The 25,249-nt window shown below is 42.5% G+C and overlaps 1 protein-coding gene across 1 annotated transcript in view; it reads left to right on the plus strand.

Annotated features, from left to right (window-relative positions):
• Positions 1 to 574: 574 nt before the first annotated feature.
• Positions 575 to 25,249, plus strand: part of DGKH (diacylglycerol kinase eta) — a 193,207-nt gene continuing 168,532 nt past the window's right edge. Inside the window, exons 1-2 of the mRNA XM_068984345.1 lie at positions 575 to 638; positions 1,232 to 1,426. Of these exons, the coding sequence (XP_068840446.1) occupies positions 1,244 to 1,426 (183 nt within the window). The 5' untranslated portion in view covers positions 575 to 638; positions 1,232 to 1,243. The remainder of the gene's footprint in view (positions 639 to 1,231; positions 1,427 to 25,249) is intronic.

The following is a 25,249-nucleotide window of genomic DNA, read 5'->3' on the forward strand; positions in this document are numbered from 1 at the left end:
AAGCGTGAAGAGACTCCATGGTGTGGCAGGGACTTTTTGCCCTACTTAAACACACAGCTTAACAGCAGCCTGGAATTCTCTGTGGATCACAAGAGGAACCTGTCACTTGAGTCTCTTCTCCCCGAAGCCCTCCCACAGCAGGCGTGCACCTGGCAAGGCGAGACTGCTGTTTCCCAAGCGTCCGCTCCACCAGCTCGCAGGGGACGAGCTGTGAGCGGTGGCTGCCGCCTGTTGATCCCATTTCCTCCCGCTCTAGTCCGGGTTAGGGAGTGGCTCTCTCCCAGGACCTTCCAGTGTTTTCGTGCTCGGGCTCCGGCGTTCGCACGGCTCCGGCGCTTTGTTTTCTTCTAGGCAGTCCCCCCGGTTCGCGCTTGAGCTCAGACCTTTCTCTTGCCCGCCGTCGTCTCGGGCTGCGTGTAACTCGCTGGTTTCTGCGCGCTCTCCACGCCCTTGCCAGTTTCCTGTTAGCCCAAGGGATCGCTCTTTCCGAACGAAAAAGTTCTCCGAGCCGAGTGGAGCCTCCCGGAAAATGCTCTTCTCTTCCGTGTGCGCCGGATGGGGGTGGGGGTGGGTCAGAAACTGAAGGCCACGGTCGGGAGAGCCGACGGGACCCGGACCTCCGGGCGGAGGCGGGAGAGGTACGCTTCATCACAGAGGGGCTGCGGGATCCGGAGACCCACCAAGGGGCAGCGCCCGTCCGTCGCGGGGCCGCAGGGGACTTGTACTCTCGGGGACTGTGCCGCGAGGCCCGAGTGTCTCTGCAGAGATCCTGAGTTCGGGAGGGTGGGGGGAGCACCCAGGGGAGCCGGCAGGAAGCCAGGTTCCCTTTCTGCTCCCGGGGCCGTTCCTGCCACGGTTGCCCGGGAACCGAGGGAGGGAGGAAGCATCGCCGCCAGCTGGGCCTCCGGGAATGTGTGTGCGGAGATTTCGCACCTCGCTCGCCCTGCGCGGCCCACCCTGGGGACCCCATACCCTCGGGGACGTGGGACATGGAACGTAGTTCTGACCCGTCCGTCGCTCCCATCACCGCTACCCGCGCGGGTGGTATTTCGGGCCGGGCGCTCTCTTGCCGGAGCCGGGCGCGGGGTCCAGGGGGCTCCCGGGCGACCCCTCCCCTGCACTGGCGGCTGGGGGGTGAAGATGGCGGCGGCGGCGCGGGGCTCCCGGCCCCGCTCGAGCGGAGCGCGGCCCCTGACCGCCGCCCCCGCCGGGCGGGGCTGTGTTCCCGCAGGAGTCGGACAGGATGGCCGGGGCCGGCGGCCAACACCACCCCCCGGGCGCGGCGGGAGGAGCGGCAGGCGCCGCGGTCACCCCTGCCACTGTCCCGGCGGGGCCCGGAGACGACTCGTCAGACAGCGAAGCGGAGCAGGAGGGACCCCAGAAGCTGATCCGCAAAGTGTCCACCTCGGGGCAGATCCGCACCAAGGTGAGGCGGGCCGAGAGCAACTGGGAAGGCGGGAGGAGGCAGCCGGGGAAGGGGACGGAGGGCGCCCGCGCGCGCGCTGGCGGATCCCGGGAGCAGAGGTGAGGGCGGGGCCTGGGCCGGGGGGGGCGGTGCCTGGACCCGGGAGCCGGGGGAGCCGATATGAGGGCGGGGTCTGGGCCTGGGGGCGGGGCCTGAGCCGGGGAGCGTGGGGAGCAGAGGTGAGGGCGGGGGCGGGGTCCGGGGATGGGGCCTGGGCTCGGGGGCGGGGAGCAGAGGTGAGAGCGGGGCCAAAGCCCGGGGGCGGGGCCTGAGCTCAGGGAGGGGCCTGGGCTCGGGGGCGGGGCCTGAGCCCGGGGGCGTGGGGCACAGAGGTGAGGGCGGAGCCGGGGCTGGGGGCGGGGCCCGCGGGAGCTGTTCCCGGTCCCAATGCTGGGGCCTTCAGGGTGGGCTCCCGGGGAGCCAGGCAGCCAGAGGTGGAGACGGGGAGCCAAGCAGCGTGGGAAAAAGCCGAAACGCTGTTTAGAGTTACCACTCAGCGATCCAAAAAGGAGTGTTTTTTTATTTTCGGTCCTACCTGCCGAGCAGTGGTTGCGGAGACCTTGCACAGGAGAAAAGTGCAGGCAGGCCAGCCAGAGCAGCTGTGACCTTCGCCACCTTCTCTTCCCGAGGGCAGCAGCCTGTCCCTGCCTGACCCTCCCAGAGGGGAGGATGGGGAGGTGACCCCTGCCTTCCCCTTTGCTGTCCTTTGGTAAATGATGCTCGCACTCTGCGCAGCACAAACCACAAACCTCGAGTCCCAGGTTTCCACTAAGTGCTGTATTCAGATCTTACCAACACACGCATGGTTATTTTTAATACTAAAAAGTAACTGCTTTGTCGTATATGGAGATAGGCAAGCTGTGTTACTCTTTCTGTAGCACATGCTACTGATCTGTGATGGCTCAAGTTGAGAGTTTTAATTTGATTTTATGTAATATATATATTTCAAATGCTTGCAACTTAAACATTACTTATATATTCTAAATTTGGGTCATATTTTAGAAATTATACCCTTGAGAGTCTGTTATCACTGGGCGATTTTAACGAGGAATTAGAAAAGGGAACCAATAAAATCGTTAAGTTTGTGTGCTCTTTAAAAATAAATGTGCAGAAGTTAATTCATTCTGATACCTATTTTTACGAGAACTTGTTTTCTAAGGTTAAGGGACCCACATATGAAAATAGAACTTTTATTATATGCCTGTGGATTCATGTTTGCACTTGCCTGCCTCCTTACTTTCTAAAATAAATATGTGTAAGCACACACAAAACTGTTAACAAACTTCACTGAATGAACAGTCAAAGACTGCTTCATTTTTAAGTGCACATCTTGTAACTGCTTTTAATAGTGACATTTCTAATTTAATAAAATTTGTGATAAATTAAGGGTATGGCGTTTAATGTATTTTTAGAAGATTAAGGCTAAATAAAATAGGGACTTTCCTAACAGAGAGTGCCTTTAACATTTAAAATCTTAATTTAAAAAGTTCTCAAAACTGTGTTGATAATCAGCAAAATGACAGGTAAAGTGGCATTTTTACATATTCATCTGAAATGGTTAACATTCCATGTTTACTTACATCAAAATTGATCAATAAATTTATACTGTTTAGAAGAAAATTTAGAGAGATTTCTAATTTGAACTGAGTGAAATAAAAAACAAATTTGTTGGGAGTACCACTAAAATTTGAAAGATACTTGAACTGATGATAATAGCTACAATTATACTGTTTAAATTTGATATTTTCTGTGCTTTTGGGAAAAGCATATATATCAAGACTGAGAGTCAATTCAAGAAGCATATTTATTGTTGGTTTCCCATTTAACTTTCTAAAAAAAATATTTAACACTAATGTTTTGCCATGATTAGGGATAATTAATGATCATTAAATGAAATGTTCCTTAAATTACCAAAAATGTATTGTATTTTAGAAGTTGTGTTTTTCATACTTGCTTAATGCAAGTGCATACAAGTTCATCAACATTATCAACATTATCGTACATGGATGGACACAAGCGATCAGGGCGTAAATTGGCTGTAACTGCTGATCCTTGGCCTCCTTACCCGCCCCATCCCCCAGTCCAGACTGTTCATATCTGCCACAAATTTCAGCAGTTACATCTCTGATTCTCAGGGATGAAGGCAGAGCAGTGGGGGGAAGGAGCACCGCTAAATTCAACTGTTGGTTTCCAGCTTCAGTTATGATCCAGATAAAAGTTGAGGGAAAAGATCTTTGGAAAAGGATGGACACTCCGTTGATCCCTTGCACAGGTGTGTGAGATGGGAGAGCCTGGAGGAGGAGGCCCTGGGACTAGCCCAAGGCTTAGTCATTTATTAGACAGCAGGAGCTCATACATCCTGAAGATAAACCAAGGGATCATTAGGTCTGACAGGTTGTGGTTACTAATAGCATCTTCATTATAGTGTATAGCAGTCTGGAATGGTATACGTGGCACATGAACACATAGTTTGCATGCCTATATCCACATGCTTACGTATGTTTGTGTATGTTAATATACACTCTCTTTGGAAAGCGCTTGTGCACGTACAGAGAGCCTACAGCAGAGTGAATTGAGAAGATGAGTTGAACATTATTTCTTGAATGACTGTGTGTATACATTACATGTGTTCATGTAATGCTTCGTGTATATGGGTATTAGCATTAAAACGCACTACTTCTTTTAGTTTCCTTTAAGATCCTTAGGATCATAAAGCTGATTGGTGTTTAGCTTTGGAGTGAAAAATAACCACTAATTTAAGTCATTACATTATTTTAAGTGTGTTTTTGTGGTAAACGTTGGTAAATATTTTAAATAATTTGAGTGTTAGTGAAGAACCTTAATTGTGGCATTTGGAAAGTGTCCAGACTTTTCTTAATTGAAAAAAGTAAAGTGTGCATATAGTAAGACCTTCAGACAGTGTGAGAGGATACTTGGTGATGGAACGGTATCCACTGAAAAGTCATCTCCTTCCCACACTAGACTTCATGGTCTCTGTTTCAAAGGCAATTGTTGACAGTTTCTTTGTTGTGTGTTTCTAGAAAATTTCTATGCACATAAAAGAATATATATATGTATACATACATGGGCTTCCCTGATGTCTTGGATGGTAAAGAATCCACCTGCAATGCAGGAGACTTGGGTTTGATCCCTGAGTTGGAAAGATTCCCTGAAGAAGGGAGTGGCAACCCCCTCCAATATTCTTGTCTGGAGAATCCTATGGACAGAGGAGCCTGGCAGGCTACAGTCCATCCACAGGGTCACAAAGAGTCAAACATGACTGAGCAACTAACACACACGTGTGTGTGTGTGTGTGTGTGTGTATTTATATATACACACCACACTTAAATATGTAGTATTTTACAAATACTGATGAGAACATTCTGTACACATTCTGCATCTTGTTTGTTTGGGGATACAATATAGAGATCATTTCTCTAATGTTTGTCTAGAGATACCTTGTTCTTTCTGTTGGTGGCAAAGTATTCCTTTATATCAGATTGAGCTCAGTCAAACTGTACTGTCAGCAGTCCGGTAGAGAGTAAGCAGAATGGTAGAGAGTAAGGCTGGGAGGTGGGGAAAATGGGGAGAAGTACATGCTTTCAACTCTAAGAGGAATATCTTCTGGGGATTTAATGTACAGAATTGTGACTGTAGTTACTAAAACTGTCTCATGTATTTGAAATTTGCTAAGAGGATAGTATTCTCAGCACACACACAGGTACACACATGGTAGCTGTGAGGTAATGGATATATTAATTAACTTAATTGTGGGAATCATTCCACAATATATATGTCTATCAAATAATCATCACACTAAGTACTTTAAGTATATATACAATTTTACTTGTCAATTAGACCTCTATAGAGCTGCAAAAAAATGATCCCATATGGGAAATCTCATAGGGTTTAATCTAGCGTGTTATGTCATCACTTAATTAACCAGCTCTCTATGAAAGGAAATATGGGCTATTTTAAGACAACACCAATCTCAGCTTTTTTGCAGTGGATACTATACGCTTCTTAAGTAAAGAATAAGTAAGACCGGCATGCTTTTTGAATTAGCGTGGTCTAATAAAATCCACATGTATGTCTTAGTATCCTCCTCAATCCTGTATTGTGTGCTCTTTGTTCCTCTTTTCATTTCCCATTTTTTCCCTTCTGTTTCTTTGTCCTTGCTTTCTCTCTCCTACTTTTCTCATTCTCTGTTTTTCACCTTTTTTCTTTCTATGGTATCTCAGATGGTAGAGAATCCGCCTACAGTGCAGGAGACCTGGGTTCAGTCCCTGGGTCGGGAAGATACCGTGAAGAAGGGAATGGCTGCCCACTCCATTATTCTTGCCTGGAGAATCCCGTGGACAGAGGAGCCTGGTGGGCTACAGTCTGTGGGGTTGCAAAGAGTTGGGCACGACTGAGTGGCTAACACATACACACAGTGATTCTCAAACTATCAGCTAAATAGGATTTCAGGTAGTCTCCTCTAGCTACCCAGTGCTAAACACTAGATAATTTTATGGCTGCCTTGATTTCCTCAAAGGAAATAAATCACTTGTATACAGAGGTTTAAGTACTGCTGATTGGGGAAACTAAAGGGAGCTGTAACTCATCAGATCTCTTCCTTTCTCTCTACCCTTGACTATTATCCCTAAATTCTTCATCTTGCCTCAAGGATAATTCTGTGTTTAGATTTACTGTTGTAGAGAATTTCACAGGTGTTTGTTGGGAGTGAGGCATTCTGGAACAGCACTAAACTCAGAACAGCTTAATTTTGAACATGAGTGTGAGGGTCACCTGGTTTGCTTTTTGTTGGCCCATCAATACTGTGGTCTTTCATTTTGCAGTGAATGACTGGAGGAGCCTTGGTCAGGATTATAGACTAGAATTGTTCAACTGTCATAAGCCAAATGGTAAAAACAGATAGGAACCAACTCAAAGACCTTTTGACTCATCTTGGCTAAGGTCATGAAGCTTCATGTGTCAAAAATGCTTCCTAAAATTTGCTTTATTATGCTCCCACTTATTTTTTCCACATTTATATGTCTTAGTTAATTTTAATGTCCATAAATGAGTTTCTAAACATACCTAAACACTGGAAAGATATTCTGAACTTTGCAACACTATACCTGTATTAGGGCATCTCTTTCTGCCCATTAAAAGAATAACCACCATATTATTCAGTTAAAACCTGGTTTTACTTTAACTTGAGGGATGTATAAATAAACCTTACCATAAGGTAAGGCATGATCAATATGGAAATATTGATTTGTATTTTTCATTGCTTTATGAGATACAATTTGTACAATTAAACATTATCTTTTACCATAAACCTTCTGTAGAGTAGATTAGGGAGGACTTGCTCAATGTTTTTCAGATTGTAGACGGCAGCCTGTTAGGTTCTGCTGGTTCATATCCAGTATTTGAAACAGAAACAGAATAAATTAGAAAGTACTGTTTAAGACTTAGCCACAGTTCTACGTGGAAACATTGAATTAGGTGATGATCGAAATAGTATGGGAAAGAGAAACAAGGCCAGCAGATTGGTAATAAATAAAGCAATGTTAATAAGTTTATTGTTCAGAAACTCACTATGATGTGAAAAGCAAGTAGGAATATTTACATTTTGATAGGTGATGAGCAGGAAGATATCTTGAATTATAAGAGTAATTAACATTCGTCTAGGCAGAAGTCAGCTAACTTTTTCTATAAAGGGTCAGGTAGTAAATATTCAAAGCTTTGTGGGCCATAGACTGTCAGAATTACTCAGCTCTACTGCTGTAGTGCAAAAGCATCTATAGGCAGTACTTGAATATTCCTATAAGTGGCTGTCATGTGGTATATGTCTATATGTGTGTTGTTGTTCAGTCAGTAAATTGTGTCCAACTCTTTGCACACCCATGGCTTGCAGCATGCCACGTTCCGCCGTCCACCATCTCCTGTAGTTTGCTCAATTTCATGTCCGTTGAGTCGGTGATGCTATCTAACCATCTCTTCCAGTAAAAGTTCAAGGATGTTAACATTTGAGTTCATAACATTTTCATGTCTTAACAAATATTCTTTTTTTTAAAAAAGCCATTTAAACATGTAAAAACCTTCTTAACTTGTGGGCTGTGTATAATCAGGTGCTGGAAGTATATGGCCCATGGATTTTCTTGTGGGCTTTAGTTTCTGATTACTTTTCTAGGTAATGGAAAATGGCTTATATAGCATTGCAAAGTTAAGGTGCTATGAAATGCAACCAGCATTGAAGGGACCAAATAAAGCTAGATCTCAATCCATTTAAAAATCTCATCTTTGTAGAACATTTTATTTTTAGCTTGGTTTGCGTCTTTGCTTCCATTTTAATGTGAACTAAATATAGATTGGAAACTCTGAGTCTTGGTACAGTAATATATGGTATAACAACTTTCCATTTTGATTACAAGTTAAACATGATATCCCATTATTAAAGATGAGACTTAAATAATTTATTCAGCCTTCACATACAACTTATGATGCATTATTTGAAGGTATCTAAATTTAGAAAGCTTTCACTTTAAGGCTGCATGTTTGCTGTTGTGGTGGGAGTGATGAAAGGTTATATGAAACTTTTATTGTAAATGACTCGGGGCTCCTTTCTGTTTCCAGGGTACAGGGTTTCACTCATATTGGATTTGTTAGGCTTTACTTGCTCAGGAAATATGTTTATAGGCAAAGGTTTTAATTAAAGAGCGTTTGGTTTATGTCTAAAAATAGACCTTTGAAAAAGACCCGAAACATGTTAGTCCACTATGTTTTCCCTTGACAAATTAATTTGATCTTGTTGGGTATGGAGTGGTTTTTTCCTGTGACTATTTAGTTATTTGAAACACGTTTGTGTTTTTGATTTGGTTAAGTGGCTTAAAAGGTCAATATCCATTGTCGATAATAACCTTAATTTAAGATGCAATATACATTGTTTCTGTTTTATCAATAGATTGTCACTTATTTTTTTCAAAGTAACATAAATGACAATATTCCTTCCACCCCACTTTTTATTAGAAGGATATTTGGAAGACTTGTTAGCCTCTTGTTTTTTTTTTAATTTTTATTGGAATATAAAAGAATGCAGCAAAATGAATCAGTTGTACATATACGTAGATCCACTCTTTTTAAGATTCTTTTCCCATGTAGATCACTGCAGAGTACTGAGTAGAGTTTCCTGTACTATATGGTAGGTCCTTATTAGTTACGTAAGCCTTTTGTTTTATACCAAGGAAATATGATTAACTGTATCATGTGTGGAGCAAGCATCTCTAATCTTCTCATTGTGCAGGCTGAATACCAGGACTTTGTCTAAACACCAGATTGTAATTAATGTTTGTTGTTCAGTCACTAAGTTGTGTCCAGCTTGTAAGCTTGGGACATTCATGTCAGAAATGTAAAAATACCTTTCTCCTTAGTGTTTGTTTATAGAGCAGTTTTATAATATATACATGATCTCATCAAACAGTTGCGTAAAACTATCTGAATTTTACAAATGAAAAAACTGAGAGCAGCAGGTTGGAATATCTTCTAAGTAAATGGTAGGACTGGAACTCAAAAGCAGAACTTGGAAATAGTGGATGGCTTCCAAGTGTCTTCTTTTAAGTCCGGTAAGCTTCTTGGATTTGAAACTTGACTTCTATAGTATACAAGTATGGGTGTGTTGGGTTGGCCAAGAAGTTCGTTAGGGTTTTTCTGTACAGTGTTATGGAAAAACCCTAACGAACTTCTTGGCCAACCCAGTATGTGGGTGTCTGCTCACCTCTCCTGCCTCCCCTCCTCTATGTTACCCTCTCCCTTCCTGCCTTGCCCTTTATTCATCTGTTTAATCTGAATGTATCTCTGACCAATGTTTTAGGTTTCCTAATGCCTTTTTGCATTCAAAACTCGTGTTTTTAGTGAGATGCTGAACAGTGTATGTTTGAAAAATGACTTCCAGAATAAAATATTTCAGCTGAAATTTCTATTAATTTTAATTACCATTAGCCAAATCGTGGAATCACTTTGAAAATGGCTTTAGAAGGACTCATTTAAGAGAAATGCTTATAGGTATCTAATGCTTCAGTGGATTTTCAAAGAAAACTGTTAGTTTCACTTTTGTAAGATAAGATTGCTGACTTTAAAAGGTCACGCTATAGTGCTAATAAGAATTATATAAAGTACTTTTCCATTTGGCCTGTTGAGGAAAATACATGAATACAATTTATTGTGATGGTGATTGCAGCCATGAAATTAAAAGACACCCCTTGGAAGGAAAGTTATGACCAACCTAGATAGCATATTGAAAAGCAGAGATATTACTTTGCCAACAAAGGTCCATCTAGTCAAGGCTGTGGTTTTTCCACTGGTCATGTATGGATGTGAGAGTTGGACTGTGAAGAAAGCTGAGTGCTGAAGAATTGATGCTTGTGAACTGTGGTGTTGGAGAAGACTCTTGAGAGTCCCTTGGACTGCAAGGAGATCCAACCAGTCCATCCTAAAGGAGGTCAGTCCTGGGTATTCATTGGAGGGACTGATACTGAAGCTGAAACTCCAATATTTTGGCCACTTCATTCGAAGAGTTGACTCATTGGAAAAGACTTTGATGCTGGGAGGGATTGGGGGCAGGAGGAGAAGGGGACGACAGAGGATGAGATGACTGGATGGCATCACTGACTCGATGGACATGAGTTTGAGTGAACTCTGGGAGTTGGTGACGGACAGGGAGGCCGGCGTGCTGCATTTCATAGGGTTGCAAAGAGTTGGAGATGACTGAGCGACTGAACTGAATATAGTACTTTAAAATCATGTTACTTTATATATATATATATATATATGAATGAATATATACTGTCTCCGGTTTGTGGAGCATGGTGTTAAAATAAACCCCTATGAACTAGAAAGAGAACATTTTCAACAGCAGCCATCTGCCTATGTGCCCTTTCTCTTTTTTACTCTTTTGTTGTCCCTCAGTTCATTCAAAAAGGGACTTCCTTAGTGGTCTAGTGGTTAAGAATCTGCCTCCCAAGGCAGGGGATGAGGGTTCTATCCCTAGTCTGGGAACTAAGACCCTGCATGCCATGGGGTAACTGAGCCTACGTGCCTCAACTAGAGAGAAGGCCGTGCATAGCAACTGAGGCTGGACACAGCCAAAAGTAAATAAATGTTCAGTTCAGTTCAGTTCAGTTCAGTTCAGTCGCTCAGTCGTGTCTGACTCTTTGAGACCCCATGAATTGCAGCACGCCAGGCCTCCCTGTCCACCACCAACTCCCGGAGTTCACTCAGACTCACGTCCATCGAGTCAGTGATGCCATCCAGCCATCTCATCCTCTGTCGTCCCCTTCTCCTCCTGCCCCCAATCCCTCCCAGCATCAGAGTCTTTTCCAATGAGTCAACTCTTCGCATGAGGTGGCCAAAGTACTGGAGTTTCAGCTTCAGCATCATTCCTTCCAAAGAAATCCCAGGGCTGATCTCCTTCAGAATGGACTGGTTAGATCTCCTTGCAGTCCAAGGGACTCTCAAGAGTCTTCTCCAACACCACAGTTAAAAAGCATCAATTCTTCGGCACTCAGCTTTCTTCACAGTCCAACTCTCACATCCATATGTGACCACTGGAAAAACCATAGCCTTGACTAGACCCACCTTTGTTGGCAAAGTAATGTCTCTGTTTTTCAATATGCTGTCTAGGTTGGTCATAACTTTTCTTTCAAGGAGTAAGCGTCTTTCAATTACATGGCTGCAATCACCATCTGCAGTGATTTTGGAGCCCTCCAAAATAAAAGTCTGACACTGTTTCCACTGTTTCCCCATCTATTTCCCATGAAGTGATGTGATCAGATGCCATGATCTTCGTTTTCTGAATGTTGAGCTTTAAGCCAATTTTTTCACTCTCCTCTTTCACTTTCATTAAGAGGCTCTTTAGCTCCTCTTTACTTTCTGCCATAAGGGTGGTGTCATCTGCATATCTGAGGTTATTGATATTTCTCCCGGCAATCTTGATTCCAGCTTGTGCTTCTTCCAGCCCAGCGTTTCTCATGATGTACTCTGCATATAAGTTCAATAAGCAGGGTGACAATATACAGCCTTGACGTACTCCTTTTCCTATTTGGAACCAGTCTGTTGTTCCATGTCCAGTTCTAACTGTTGCTTCCTGACCTGCATACAGATTTCTCAAGAGGCAGGTCAGGTGGCCTGGTATTCCCATCTCTTTCAGAATTTTCCACAGTTTATTGTGATCCACACAGTCAAAGGCTTTGGCATAGTCAATAAAGCAGAAATAGATGTTTTTCTGGAACTCTCTTGCTTTTTTGATGATCCAGCAGATGTTGGCAATTTGATCTCTGGTTCCTCTGCCTTTTCTAAAACCAGCTTGAAAGTAATTTATTCCAGAAGATGCATATGGTGTCCAAGCACTGTCATAGATGCCAGCAATAGAGCGGTAAACAGAATCAAGGTCGACAAAGATCTCTGCCCTCATGGAGCTCACATGTTAACCCTGGGAGAACTTCGAAACTTATAAGTATGTAAAATGCATAATGTGTTAGAAGGTGCGAAGTGCTAAAGAGGGGAAAAACATGAATGGGAGTGTGGGTAGGGTAGGAAGAGGAAGGTCTTCCTGAGAAGGTGACATCGAAACGCTGACCTTGAGGGAATGAGCCTTCCTCTTGGGGGAAGACAGCCTAGGCAGAAGGAACAGGGTACAGTGACCGAGAGACAGAAGCTACAACAAGGAGGGCGTCAGCGGGGTGGGGCTGAAGTGGGGTAGGGGGTTGGCAAGAAAGCCAGACGTCAACAGTAAAGCAGTGGAGAGTCCTTTGCCTCGGGCTCATGCGTCCCTAGGGTGGCGTTTGTGATGAAGAATCTGCCTGTCAGTGCAGGAGAAGCAAGAGATGCGGGTTCAGTCCCTAGGTCGGGAAGATCCCCAGAAGTAGGAAATGACGACTCTTTCCAGGATTCTTGCCTGGAGAACCCTGTGGACAGAAGAGCCTGGCAGGCTGCAGTCCATGGGATCTCAGTGTCTGACACGCCTGAACGTGCACACACAGCACACACGTGCGTTCTGTAGTCTGGATGGGCTTCAGAGGGCTCCCCAAATTTTGTGTTCATGTGTATGCCCCTCAGAAGACTAAGACCATCGATTTGTAAAAGGGAATTGCAGGACAGACAGCAAAAGATAGGTGAAAAAAAAAAGGAACACATACTGTAATCGTCCATTATCATGGTTATTTGGAGAAATGCTAAACTTAGTAATGGATTTAATGAAATGAAAGGGAAAGCCCAACTGGAGAGCAAGTTTCCTTGGGACCCTCAAGTAGTGTCGGGTTTATGTCTCAACTCTTCCGTATACTATATTTATTTATTTATTTTTTACATGTTATTTTTTTTTTAATTTTTATTTTTTTACTTTCCAATACTGTATTGGTTTTGCCATACATCAACATGAATCTGCCGCGGGTGTACATAAGTTCCCACTCCTGAACCTCCCTCCCCATACCATCCCTCTGGGTCATCCCAGTGCACCAGCCCTAAGCATCCTGTATCCTGCATCGAACCTAGACATGATATTGTACATGTTTCAAGACCATTCTCCCAAATCATCCCGCCCTCTCCCTCTCCCAGAGAGTCAAAAAGACTGTTCTATACATCTGTGCCTCTTTTGCTGTCTCGCATACAGGGTTATCGTTACCATCTTTCTAAATTCCATATATATGTGTTAGTATACTGTATTGGTTTTTTTCTTTTTAAATGCGGACCATTTTTAAAGTCATTAGTGAATTAGCTGCAATATTGCTTCTGTGTTAGGCTTTGGTTTTTTTGGCTGCAAGGTATGTGGGATCCTAGTTTGCCAATCGGGGATCGAACCCTCAGCCCCTGCATTGGAAGGTGAAGTCTTAACAACTGGGCCTCCACAAGAGTCCCTTCGATGTTACTTCCTGTGGCAGAGAATGCTGTGCCCGTCAGTCTCTGGGTCTCCGCGTCTTTCCTGGCCATCTGTGAGGCTCCGTTTGGTGTGCAGAAAGGTGGGGCTGTGTCACCGAGTTTCAGCCGGTGGAGTGGGAGTGATGCTTGTCACTGTGGCCTCTAAAGCCATCCGTGGGCCTCTGCTCGCGTTGTTCCTTGCAGATGTAGATTTGCAGTGGAAAGAGCTTGGATCCCTGACTCAGAGAGCAGAGCCTCTGTGTTCCTGCCCCCAAGCTCACTGACCACATTGGACTGTGACTCAGAAGGGCTGTGGACCTTTACTGTGTTGAGCCCCTAAGATCTGGGTATTATCCGCTGCAGCAGTTAGCATACTATGACTGACACGCTTCATCTCCCCGAACTTTGGATTTCTCATCTGCCAAATGGGGCTAGTGATTCCTACCTCTCAGGGTCATGAGGAGGATTAAGGAAATACGCAGGGTGCTCTTGTATCCCTGATTAGTGTACTCATTTTTAAAAACTGGTATAAAATCCTCAGTTATTCCTGATACATGTGCCTTTTAAATATTTTAAGCAGCCTCTGAATCAGTAGGTTATGTAGTCCTTTTTGGCTCTTTAAAAGACTTGATAAAAGTATTATATTTTTACAGATCATTATTTTGTAATATCCAGAACTATCTTTGCCACCACAAAGGGCCCTTTGGATATCTGAAAACTCATACTGCAGGAGCCGTGTCGATGGGCTCACTGCATGACGTTCACGAGGACTAACCTTGCTCCTAGAGTAAGATATGTTACAAATGCCATCGGGAAAATATACTTTATTAAAAACAAATGACCTCTCGCAGCTGGTAGTGGGGATACGTGGCCAGGTAGGCTTTTAGGTGCGTCTGCAGCCCAATCTGCTTTTTCCGGAACTGATTTCTCTACACTTTCCCTGTCGTCCCCTTTCTCAACTCCTCCTCTGTCCCCATGATCTGGCTTTTGCCCCAGCCACTTCATGAAAATCTCTTTTGCAAAGGTGATCTAATTGCTAACCTCCAGCAGTCTCTTTTTAGTTTCCACTCTAACTGTATTTCTTGCAATTTTGACACTGTTGACCATTTTTTCCCCCCTCACATCTTCCCTGTTTGCTTTCAAGGTTTCATTCCTTTTCTCTTTCTTACTAGCTTTTGACTGCCTCTCAATCTCTGTCCCTGTGTGCGTTTTCCCAGGATGCTAACTCTCTTTGCTCTTCCTTTGTTGATCTCCCCTATTAGGTTAGGCTTTGGCGTCCAGGCTTCTCTATCTCCAGCCTGTGCTTCGTTGTGCGATCCGGAACACAGTTCCTTTGCCTACTAGACACTTAACTGTGGTGGGTCCTGTAACCATCTCAGCCTCAGTATTTTCATAAATAGATTAAATACAGTCTCCCCACTCCCTGGGCAAATTTAGCTCCATTATTTTTATAGGAAGAATTTGCTTTGTAGTTAACTGATTTATTATTTTTTTGTCTTGCTAATCGTCTTCATTAATTCATTTCCTCTTGGTGGATATGCGTTCAGTGGCTCCTTTGGCTAGGGTGAGTGCTCGGGCCTAGGAAACACTAGTGTATAAAGCAGACACAGCCCCTTTCCTCATGGAGCCCAGTTAGCAGTCACTATGTTTGGCCAATTGTGTATTTGCATAGGTTATTTCACTTAATCCCCATAATAAAACTAAGTAGGTAGATGCCAATATTATCCCCATTTTAGAAACAAGGAAACCAAGGATTATATAAGTAATTTACACAAGATCACCCAGGCCTTCAAGCGACCTGTTTCATGCCTGATTTAACGATTACAATATTTATATAGAGCCTTCATTAAGTCGGAGTCCAACTCTTGCGATCCAATGGACCACACCAGGCTTCTCTGTCAGTGGGATTTCCCAGGCAAGAACACTGGAGTGGGTTGCCATTTCCGTCTCCAGAGGATCTTCCTGATCCAGGGATCGAACTGGGGTCTTCTGCATTGCAGGTGAATTCTTTACTGACTGAGCCCCTGGGAAAGCCCATTATGATACATGCTGCTGTCTTTACATGCTACTGTCTTTTTCTCTACTGCTTGTCTCTGTTGTGAGTTCTTTCCTTCCTTCTCACTTCTGTTGCTGTTTTTTCCTAACCTTCACTTAACCTTCAGGATTTAGCATTTGGATTTTTTGTCATGGATTTCCTATCTGGTCCATTCTCTACTACTCCTCTGCCAAAGCTGTCATTATAAAAGCTATCATTATAATAAGTTTGATTAGAATAAAACTTTGCATAAACTCTTACCTAGTACCCATTAATGGTAAATTTCTTATGGCTTAGTAGGTCTTTTTCAATGTAGTGGTAAACCACCTTCCTAGTCATTTAGTCAGTATTTATTGAGTACTGTTGTAGTTGCCGGAATGGCAAAATCGCATAAAAAAAACCTGCTTGCTAGAGCTTCTAGTCTATTGAGGGAGAAGTTAATAAACATATAAGCAAATACATATCAGATGTTCATAAGCACAATGAAGGGAAATAAAGTGGGATAAAGGGAGGGGAAGTGCTTAGAGCAGTGTGTGTATGTGTGTGTGTGTGTGTACATGCACGTGTGTAAGTGTGAAGGGTTTTGGGTGAACTGGCCCAGGAGGGACTCTCCTGGGTGAGGTACTATTTGAACAGAGATCTGAATGAACAGGCGTGAGCTGTGCAGATGTCTGGCGTCAGGGCGTGCCAGGCAGAGTCAGCACTGTGGGCTCCAGGCTGCCTCTGCCATCCTGAGGGCAGTCAGGCCAGACCTTTTTCTGGTCCCAGAGTAAGGCAGGTGCGGTCCCATCTCCAAGTGTTTGCACTTGTTATTCTGTCTACCTGGAAAGCCTCCTCTTTTCTGTTTCTCTGCCTGATTCATTTTCTACTCTTATTTTCCCACATCTCTGAAACAGTGAAGTGGCTTACATCCAGTACTGTGTATCAAGCTTCAGTAAAATGTAGCTGTGACTGTGGGACCAAGAGGAAGGTTAGTGGGTTAGTATAGAGCAGAGACTCCGCTCTCTCTCTATATATATATGTATTATATAACATTATATAATACATGAAACTGAAAGTGTTGGTTGCTCAGTCCTGTCCGACTCTTTGCGACTCTATGGAGTGTAGCCCGCCAGGCTCTTCTCTCCATGGAATTCTCCAGGCAAGAATACTGGAGTGGGTTGCCATTCCCTTCTCCAGGGGATCTTCCCAAACCAGGAATCAAACTGGGGTTTTCTGCATTGCAGGCCGATTCTTTAACCAGCTGAGCTACCAGGGAAGCCGGTGCAATAGATATAATAATGCTTTATGTTATATATTACATATCAGATAATATATATAGTATATGTAATGATTTTATAACACTAATAATATATACTATATTATATATAATGTTACATATAAATGTATGCTTTATATTTATATATCATAATGTATGATATATACTTTATTAACAAAAGGAAGGTGAGTTGTAAATTTGGCCCCGCACTTCCCGGCAGCCACAGCAATAAAGTCACTTATAAAATTTTATGGTCAGGAGTGAAAAAGCCCTCTGGATTTTAGCAGGAAAACAAGTTTTTCTAGGTCCCCAAGGCTGCGTGATGCTCTGCCAGTATCCGCGTGGCTGTTCCTGAGGGCTGGGGTAGACACTCACCTACATCACGACACAAATGTGGGCGTGTCCCTGCAATGTCACCCCTTGTCAGGGCTGGACACGATCCAGACTGCACCTTCATGCCAGCAGTTTGGGAGGGGATTTAAGTAAGGCAGCTTTAGTTGTGACTAAATCCAGGCATAAAATCCAAAATATTTTTGAAGATTGAATAAATAGCATGACCTTCAGACCATCTGCCTGTTAAACTGGGCATCTGCTGAACTACTTTGGAAGTATCCTAGCGTCTCACGTTCTTTGCTGCTGTTATTTATTCAGGTGTGACTGACAAGAGGGGATTGAAGGGTCTATTCTTAGCTGGTACAGAAAGAAAAGTCTGATGTTTCTTGGTAGCTCTCAACTCAGTATTAAATGGTTCTGCAAGTAGATTTTTTAAGAATATGTTTTCAGTGTTTTATGAGTGCAGTGCAGAACGTTAAAAACATGTATGCGTTTCAGGAAAATTACGAGAAGAGTGTTGACCTCATGGACCCCTGGAAAGGTCTTGAGGACAGTTTGACAACTGCTATGCCTGCACAGTGTAATTGGGGCCGATTTTATTTTATGTTATTTTGAGAGCGAGAGCTGGGAGGATGTCTGGAGGAAGAACAGAACAATCGGAGAGAAAAGCCAGTGCAAAGGCCCTGAGGTAGAAGGACTCTTGACACAGCCCAGGAATGTGAGGAGGCAAAGGATGCCTAGGGCCAAGTGAGGGCGGTGGGAGTGAGTAGCAGGAAGGACCGTAAGAGAGGTTGGGGACAGCAGCCAGGTTGTGAGGGTTTCTGTGAGATAATATACATATTTGGCACGGTAGCGCGCACACAGTCGACACTTCAGAGATACTGCTTATCATAGTAATGGGCTTCCCAGGTGATGCTAATGGTAAAGACCCCACCTGCCAATGCAGGAGATGTAAGAGATGGCCAGTTCCATCCCTGGGTTGGGAAGATCCCCCGGAGGCGGAAATGGAAACCCACTCCAGTATTCTTGCCTGGGAAACCCCATAGACAGAGGAGCCTGGTGGGCTACGGTTCAGGAGGTCGCAAAGAGTCGGACACAACTGAAGTGACCTAGCACAGTACACAGCCTGTCATAGTAATAGTAAAGTAATACAGTTACAAGTTTGACCTTCAAAATAAAAACTGCGCCTAAAACAGACTCTAGAAGTAGGAGAGACATGAAGCTGTAGCTGGAGAGATCAAGTGAGGATCTCTTGATCTTTTGAGGATCTCTAGGATCAAGTGAGGTGTTTTTTTTTTTTTCTTTTGAAAGGAGAAAGGAGGGAATATTGGTGGTCTGAGGAGAACAGTTGAGAGGGAGGATTAGATGACGCAGAAAAGAGAGAGCAACGTTGCTGGAGCAGTGTTCCTGAATATATGAGGCAGGATGGGATCTTGTGAGTAGCTGGTCTTTGCTGGGAACAGGGCAGTTTCTCTCTAGTCTGGGTAGACCCAGCAATAGGCATTTCTGGAAGATCTTTTCTGATTCTTCCAGTTTTCTTAGTGGAATAAGAATTGAGGTCAACAGTTGAGAATCAATATGGTGGGGAAGACAGTGATCTGAAGAGAGGAGATGTGAAATACTTGAATGGGAGAGCGGGAAAGTGAGCGGGGCAGAGAAACAGAGTGGGAATGAACTGTGCTCTGTTCAGCTGCTCAGTCGTGCCCGACTCTTCGAGCCGCCCTGGACTGTAGCCCACCAGATTCCTCTGTCCATGGAATTTTTCAGGCAAGAATGTGGGAGTGGGTTCTCGTTTCCTACTCCAGGAGATTTTCCAAGCCCAGGGATTGAACCCTCGTCACTTGTGTCTCTTGCATTGGCAGGCAGATTCTTTACCTCTGTGCCACTTGGGAAGATAGTGGGAATATCAAGGGGGCACTTAGGGTACTCCTGAAGTGAGGGGCTGTGAGTTTAAGGTCAGCACTGCCAGCCTTTTGTGGGACCACGTTTGGTTGTGTGAGTATACTACTACTATTACTAGTACTAAGTTGCTTCAGTCGTGTCTGACTCTGTGCGACCCCATAGATGGCAGCCCACCAGGCTCCCCCATCCCTGGGATTCTCCTGGCAAGAACACTGGAGTGGGTTGCCATTTCCTTCTCCAACGCATGAAAGTGAAAAGTCAAAGTGAAGTCGCTCATTCGTCTCCGACTCTTAGCGACCCCATGGACTGTAGCCCACCAGGCTCCTCCATCCATGGGATTTTCCAGGCAAGAGTACTGGAGTGGGGTGCCATTGCCTTCTCCAATGTGTGAGTATAAGCACGGAATAAGTGGGAAATTGGATTAAGCCAGGATTGAGGTTTGTCTAAGAAAGTATGGCAGAGCTGGAGGGGATGGGGAGATTGAGAGTGGAAACAAAAGAGAGGTTATCATGACAAGCTCCGAGATCTGTGTTAGGTATCCAGTGGGTGCTCGAAACAGGTCCTAAGGAGTAGGGTTGGGACCTAACACCTAAGGGTGGTGGAAGAGAACATTATTGCAAAGGGTTAAACTGTAGTCATTTAAATTAAAAAGAGAAGAAAAGAGATGAAAGAAAGGCCACCAGAAGAAGCTTTAATTATTTTAAATGTGCTTTGCAGATGCATTAGTAATAGGTTTTTCTGGGGAAATCTTTAGGTCATGTATGTACAGCTGGTGTCCCTCCATCAGTAAGTACAAAGAATATTTTACTTAGATCATGAAACAAATGGTTCCTCAAAGAAATAAGTAGACCAGGTTTGGAATTTTTTTTTTTTTAACTATGCAATGACAGTCTAACGTGCATTAAGTAACTCAGGTGTTCCCATGCCAGCTCTTATTGGTTAACTTACAGGACCTCTCTCAGCCTTCGCTTCCTTATATGTAAACCATCTTGAGGGCTTTCCTGGTGGCTCAGCGGTAAAGAATCCACCTGTAATGCAGGAGATGTGGGTTCGATCCCTGGGTCGGGAAGACCCATTGAAGAAGGAAATGGCAATCCACTCCAGTATTGTTACCTGAAAAATCCCATGGACAAAGGAGCCCAGTGGACTATAGTCCATGGTGTCACAAAAGTGTCAAACGTGAAGTATCAGTGTTAACAACAAACCATCTTAAAACTTTTGTGGGGACCAAAGAGATAAAGTCTTTAGCTCAGTGCCTGGTACACAGTTAATGCTAATAAATGTTCGTTTATATTATTCAAGAATCTTAAAGTAAATAGCACTTTTTCAAGAGGAAACCTCTGTGCTTACAAGTATATGAGTGAGTGAGGTGCTAGTAAAGTCTTCAGTCATAGTGAAAAATTCCCAGACTAATTCTGCCTTTGGCATGCAGAGCTCAGAGCTGTTTGACTGTAAACCTTTTCTAAGTTGGGAAGTTTACAGAGATCTTATCATAAATCTGGTTAAGATTCCACGGTAAAGGGAGGAATGTTGAAGGAGGAGATTCAACTTTCCCCCATAACACTTCTGCCTTATCATCACCCATACTTGTCATAACAGTTCTAATTTACTACCATTTGAGTGTTCATGGTCTTTCTCCTCCTCCTCCTCTTAAAGAAAAACCTCTCTAACTTGTTGAATCAGCTTCTTCATTCTCCTGGGTTATGGAGGAAGAGAACAGCTTTGATGATTCGACTGGAGAACACTCCCTCAGCGGCATTAGTACCTTAAGGGACTAATGGTATAATTGAGAGGCTGGAATGAATGAGCAGGAAGTCACATACACTTGGCTTTCTTGTTAAAGCAAACTGTGAGCATGTGTGAGACATCTCTGAGGAAATACGTGGGCAAAGGAGGACGACTGGCGTCCTATGTGAACAAGTAAGAGAAACAGCCAGTCCAGTATGGAGCATTGCCGTTGTTGTGATTGCGTGTATATCTGCAGGCTGATAACGCCCGGGACTTGATGCACACTTTAATGCTCCATCATGGTATACTGTGAGCACGCATAAAATACTTAAATTACAAAGCCACATACACCCATGGTCATGGCAGCATTATTCACAAGAGCCAAAAAAGTGGAAGCAACTCAAGTGTCCATTGGTGGGTGAATGGGTAATCGAAATGTGGTCTGTGTAGGCAGTGGGATCCTAGCCTAAAAAAGGAAAGATATTCTGACATGTGCTTTAACATGGCTAAACCTTGAGGACATTATGCTAAGTGAAATAAGCTGGCCGTGAAAGGACAGGTGCTGTATAACTCTACTTACATGCAGCCTCTAGAGAAGTCAAATTCAGAGAAACAGAAAATAGAATGGTGGGTTCCAGGGGCTGGAGGAACAGGGAGTTAGTATTTAATGGGTTCTGTGGTTCAGTTTGGAAGGTGAAAGAGTTCTGTGGATGCACGGTGGTTGAACAACAGTATGAATGTACTTAACACCCCTGAACTGTACACTTAAACATGGTTAAGAAGAATTGACATATATAACTAATAAGAACCTGTATAGCAACTGTACTGTAGAGCACAGGGAACTCTACTCAATACTCTGTAATGACCTATATGGGAAAAGAATCTAAAAGAGAGTGGATATATGTAAATGGATAACTGATTCACTTTGCTGTACTCCTGAAATTAACACATTATAAACCAACTATATTCCATAAAAATTAAGTTTAAAAAGATGGTGAACTTTATGTTTTTTGTGTATTTTATAATTAAAGCAAATTATAATGTAAATTTCATAGAAATGGCCCACTATAAATTAAAAATATTGAGAATTTTTTAGTGAGACAAAAGTGAAAAATAAACTCAAGAGATATGAAAAGCATCAAGAACATTATGAAAACATCAGAAAACTATGAAACGTTGCTTAAGGACAAAAAGAATTTGAATGAATGCTTGTGTAAGTTTTACCTAATTTTATCTGTAAAATTTACACAATTACAAATACATTTGCTATTGGAATTTTGGCTTACTGAAATGATCTGAAAGGCTATAAAATAATATCTAGTTACATATTGAAATGAAAGAGTACTGGAAAGAGTCTTAGTCAGTCAGGTATAATTAAACTTAGCCTAAAACTACACAAAAATCAATGTGGCTTTGATATGGGAATAAACTGAGAGATCAAAGGAATAAAATTAAAAGTCCAGAAACTTGCCGATAAATATATAAGAATATATTTTACAGTACAGATAATATTTCAGATCAGTGGTGAAAAAAATGTATTACTCAATATTCCTTTTGTGGCAACTAGCTCACCATTCAGTCAAAAAATTTGGAAGCCCAAACTACCTCACACTATGGACTATGTGGTTTCCAGATGGATTAAAGATCAAATTTATAATAAATGAATCATAAAAGTACTAGAATTCATAAAGATAAGTAATTACATTGTCATAGGGTTGGAGGGAATTTTAAAATGTGACACTAAGGAAGAAAACAGAGAGTAAAAGCTTCCTGAATCCTGACGTGTTGAAACTCATCATGAACCAATTTGCAAGGCAAACAACTTCCCAAATTAGTGTTTATCTAGAAAGATTCTCATTATATGGTTATGACACAAATGTCCAATAATAAAATATTGGTTAAATGAATTATGCTGTGTTCATATCAAATAAATCACTGTTCCATCAGATGTGCAGTGCCTGGCAGTTGTTATTCAGGAAGTACATAAACGAACAAATAATTTACATCGTGTTGACCTGGAAGAGATTCACGATATAGTGGGTAGAAAAAGGGGATTATATTGGCGTGTGTAGCCATGTGTAACCCCTAAATCCCCTACAAGGTGTAATCCATACTTATAAATATGATTGCTATAAAGATGTTACTGAGATGTTCCAGGCTAGAAGCCTGCATAGCCAAAAAAAAAAAAAAAATCACTATCCATTCATGCATTGATGGATATTTGTTTCTGTACTTTGACCATGGTAAGCAGTGCTGCAGTGAACATGGGGGGGCATGTGTCTTTTTGAGTTAATGTTTTTATTTTCTCTGGAGAAATACCCAGAAGTGGAATTGTTGACTCATATGGTAGTTCTATTTTTAATTTTTTGAGGAAACTCCGTGCTGTTTGCCATAGGGGAGGCACCAGTTCACATACAACATTGCACAAGGGTTCCCTTTTCTCCATGTTCTTATTAACACTTGTGGTTTTTTATCTTTTTGATAATAACCATTCAAACACAGATGATATTTCACTGTGGTTTTTATTTGCATTTTCCTGATGATTAATGATGTTGAGCACAGTTTCATGTGTTAATACCTGTTGGCCATCTGTATGTCTTCTTTAGAAAAATGTCTCTTCAGATCTGCCTGAAAAATGCAATGACACCCCACTCCAGTACTCTTGCCTGGAAACTCCCATGGATGGAGGAGCCTGGTAGGCTGCAGTCCATGGGGTTGTGAAGAGTTGGACATGACTGAGCGACTTCCCTTTCACTTCTCACTTTCATGCACTGGAGAAGGAAATGGCAGCCCACTCCAGTGTTCTTGCCTGGAGAATCCCAGGGATGGGGGAGCCTGGTGGGCTGCCGTCTATGGGGTCGCACAGAGTCGGACACGACTGAAGTGACTTACCAGCAGCAGCAGCAGATCTGCCTGTTCTTTTAATCAGATTTTTTTTTGCTATTGAGTTGTATGAATGCTTTATATTTTGCGTATTAACTCCTTATTAGATAAATGATTTGCAGATGTTTTATGTCTTTCTGTTGGTTGCCTTTTCACTGTGTTTCTTTTACTGTGTGGAAGCCTTTTAGTTTGATGTAGCCCACCTTGTTTATTTTTGCTTCTGTTGCCTTTGCTTTCAGTGTCAGATCCAAAAAATCATCGCCACGGCTGATGTCTTGACACATATTTCACACATATGTTTACCACCTATGTTTCCTTCTCGGAGTTTTGTGTTTCAGGTCTTACATTTAAGTTTTAAATCATTTAAAATTGGGTTTTGTGTATAGCGTAAGAAGTGTAAGATAGCGGTCCAGTTTCCTTCTTTGGCACGTGGCCGTCCAACTTCCCCAATACCATCTACTAAAGAGACTGTTCCTTTCCCCAGTGTATGTTCTTGGTTCTCTTGTTGTAAATTAATTGACCATTTATGCTTAGGTTTATTTCTGGACTCTCTATTTTGTGTGTTCATCATTGATCTATATGTCTATTTTAGTGCTAGTAAAATACTCTCTTGATTATCGTAACTTTGTAATATAGTTTGAAATCAGGAAGCATGATGCCTCCAGCTTTGTCCTTTCTCAAGATTTCTTTGGCTATTTGGGGCTTTTGTTGTTTCCTCAGTGGCTTTATGGAGCATTACTACTGTAAGTAATGAGAATTAACTGTGTATTAAACTACTTTAAAGAAAAAATGTCACCAATAACTATTCTTTTCAAGGAAAATGAAAATGTTCTGTGGAATCCAGTTTAGGTAATGATTCTTTAAAAAAGTATTTATTAAAAACCTTAGTTCTGTTGAGTTCATTTTTGTTCTTCAGGAGAAAAGAATTATCAGAGATTTTTAAAGTATTTTTTATTATCATGAAAGCAAAGCCAGTATTTGAGCTGAAACTCATCACTGCAGAACCAGTCAAGTCAGAATAGTATACCAAAAAATCTGTTCTGTTGGAAGAGAAGTCTGTTGTTTCCATTTTCAACACACTTAAAAGAAGAATTTTTAAGATAGAGCACAATTACTCACTTCATTAAGAGAACTCATTTTTCTCTGTACCAAGCACATATTTGACTTTGCGATAATCTGTTTCATGTCATAGAAAACTGGCCTTTATCCCAGAAAGAACATAGAAGCTTGAAATAACAAGTAGATATTGTGTGTGTTGACCCCAACACTTTACATTAATTCTTAATCTTTGGGCTTAATTATTAATTATTGCTACTGTTGATTTAGCAATCAACAATACATTTCTCACTCCTATGTTGGTTTAATTTAAAAGGAGCAACTCTGAGACTAGAGATATTCTTAGAGACAGAAGGATGTGGTTTACTTTTGTTTTTATCAGTTACATTTTATTTCCTTTTCCCTATCAGAATGACCCTTCTGGGATACCTACTTACTGTGTTTATGTAATAGATTCCTGAAGGAATCTTTAAAAATAGGGGCTGTATTCTGCTGCTTGGAGTTCATATCACTTAATGTCTGAATTACAAGAAAAATTTTTGTTATGAAATCTTTCTGTAGTAAGTTTATATTTGGACAGTTAATAAGCAGGTATATTGAAATGCTATATATTAATAGCATAACAGCTCCTTTGAAGCAGTAGAGTATGGTCGTCAAGGACACTTTGCTCTTTGAGAAAGGCCTGGTCTTG

The sequence above is a fragment of the Capricornis sumatraensis genome, chromosome 12 (genome assembly GCF_032405125.1).
Source record: "Capricornis sumatraensis isolate serow.1 chromosome 12, serow.2, whole genome shotgun sequence".
Taxonomy (NCBI): Eukaryota; Metazoa; Chordata; class Mammalia; order Artiodactyla; family Bovidae; genus Capricornis; species Capricornis sumatraensis.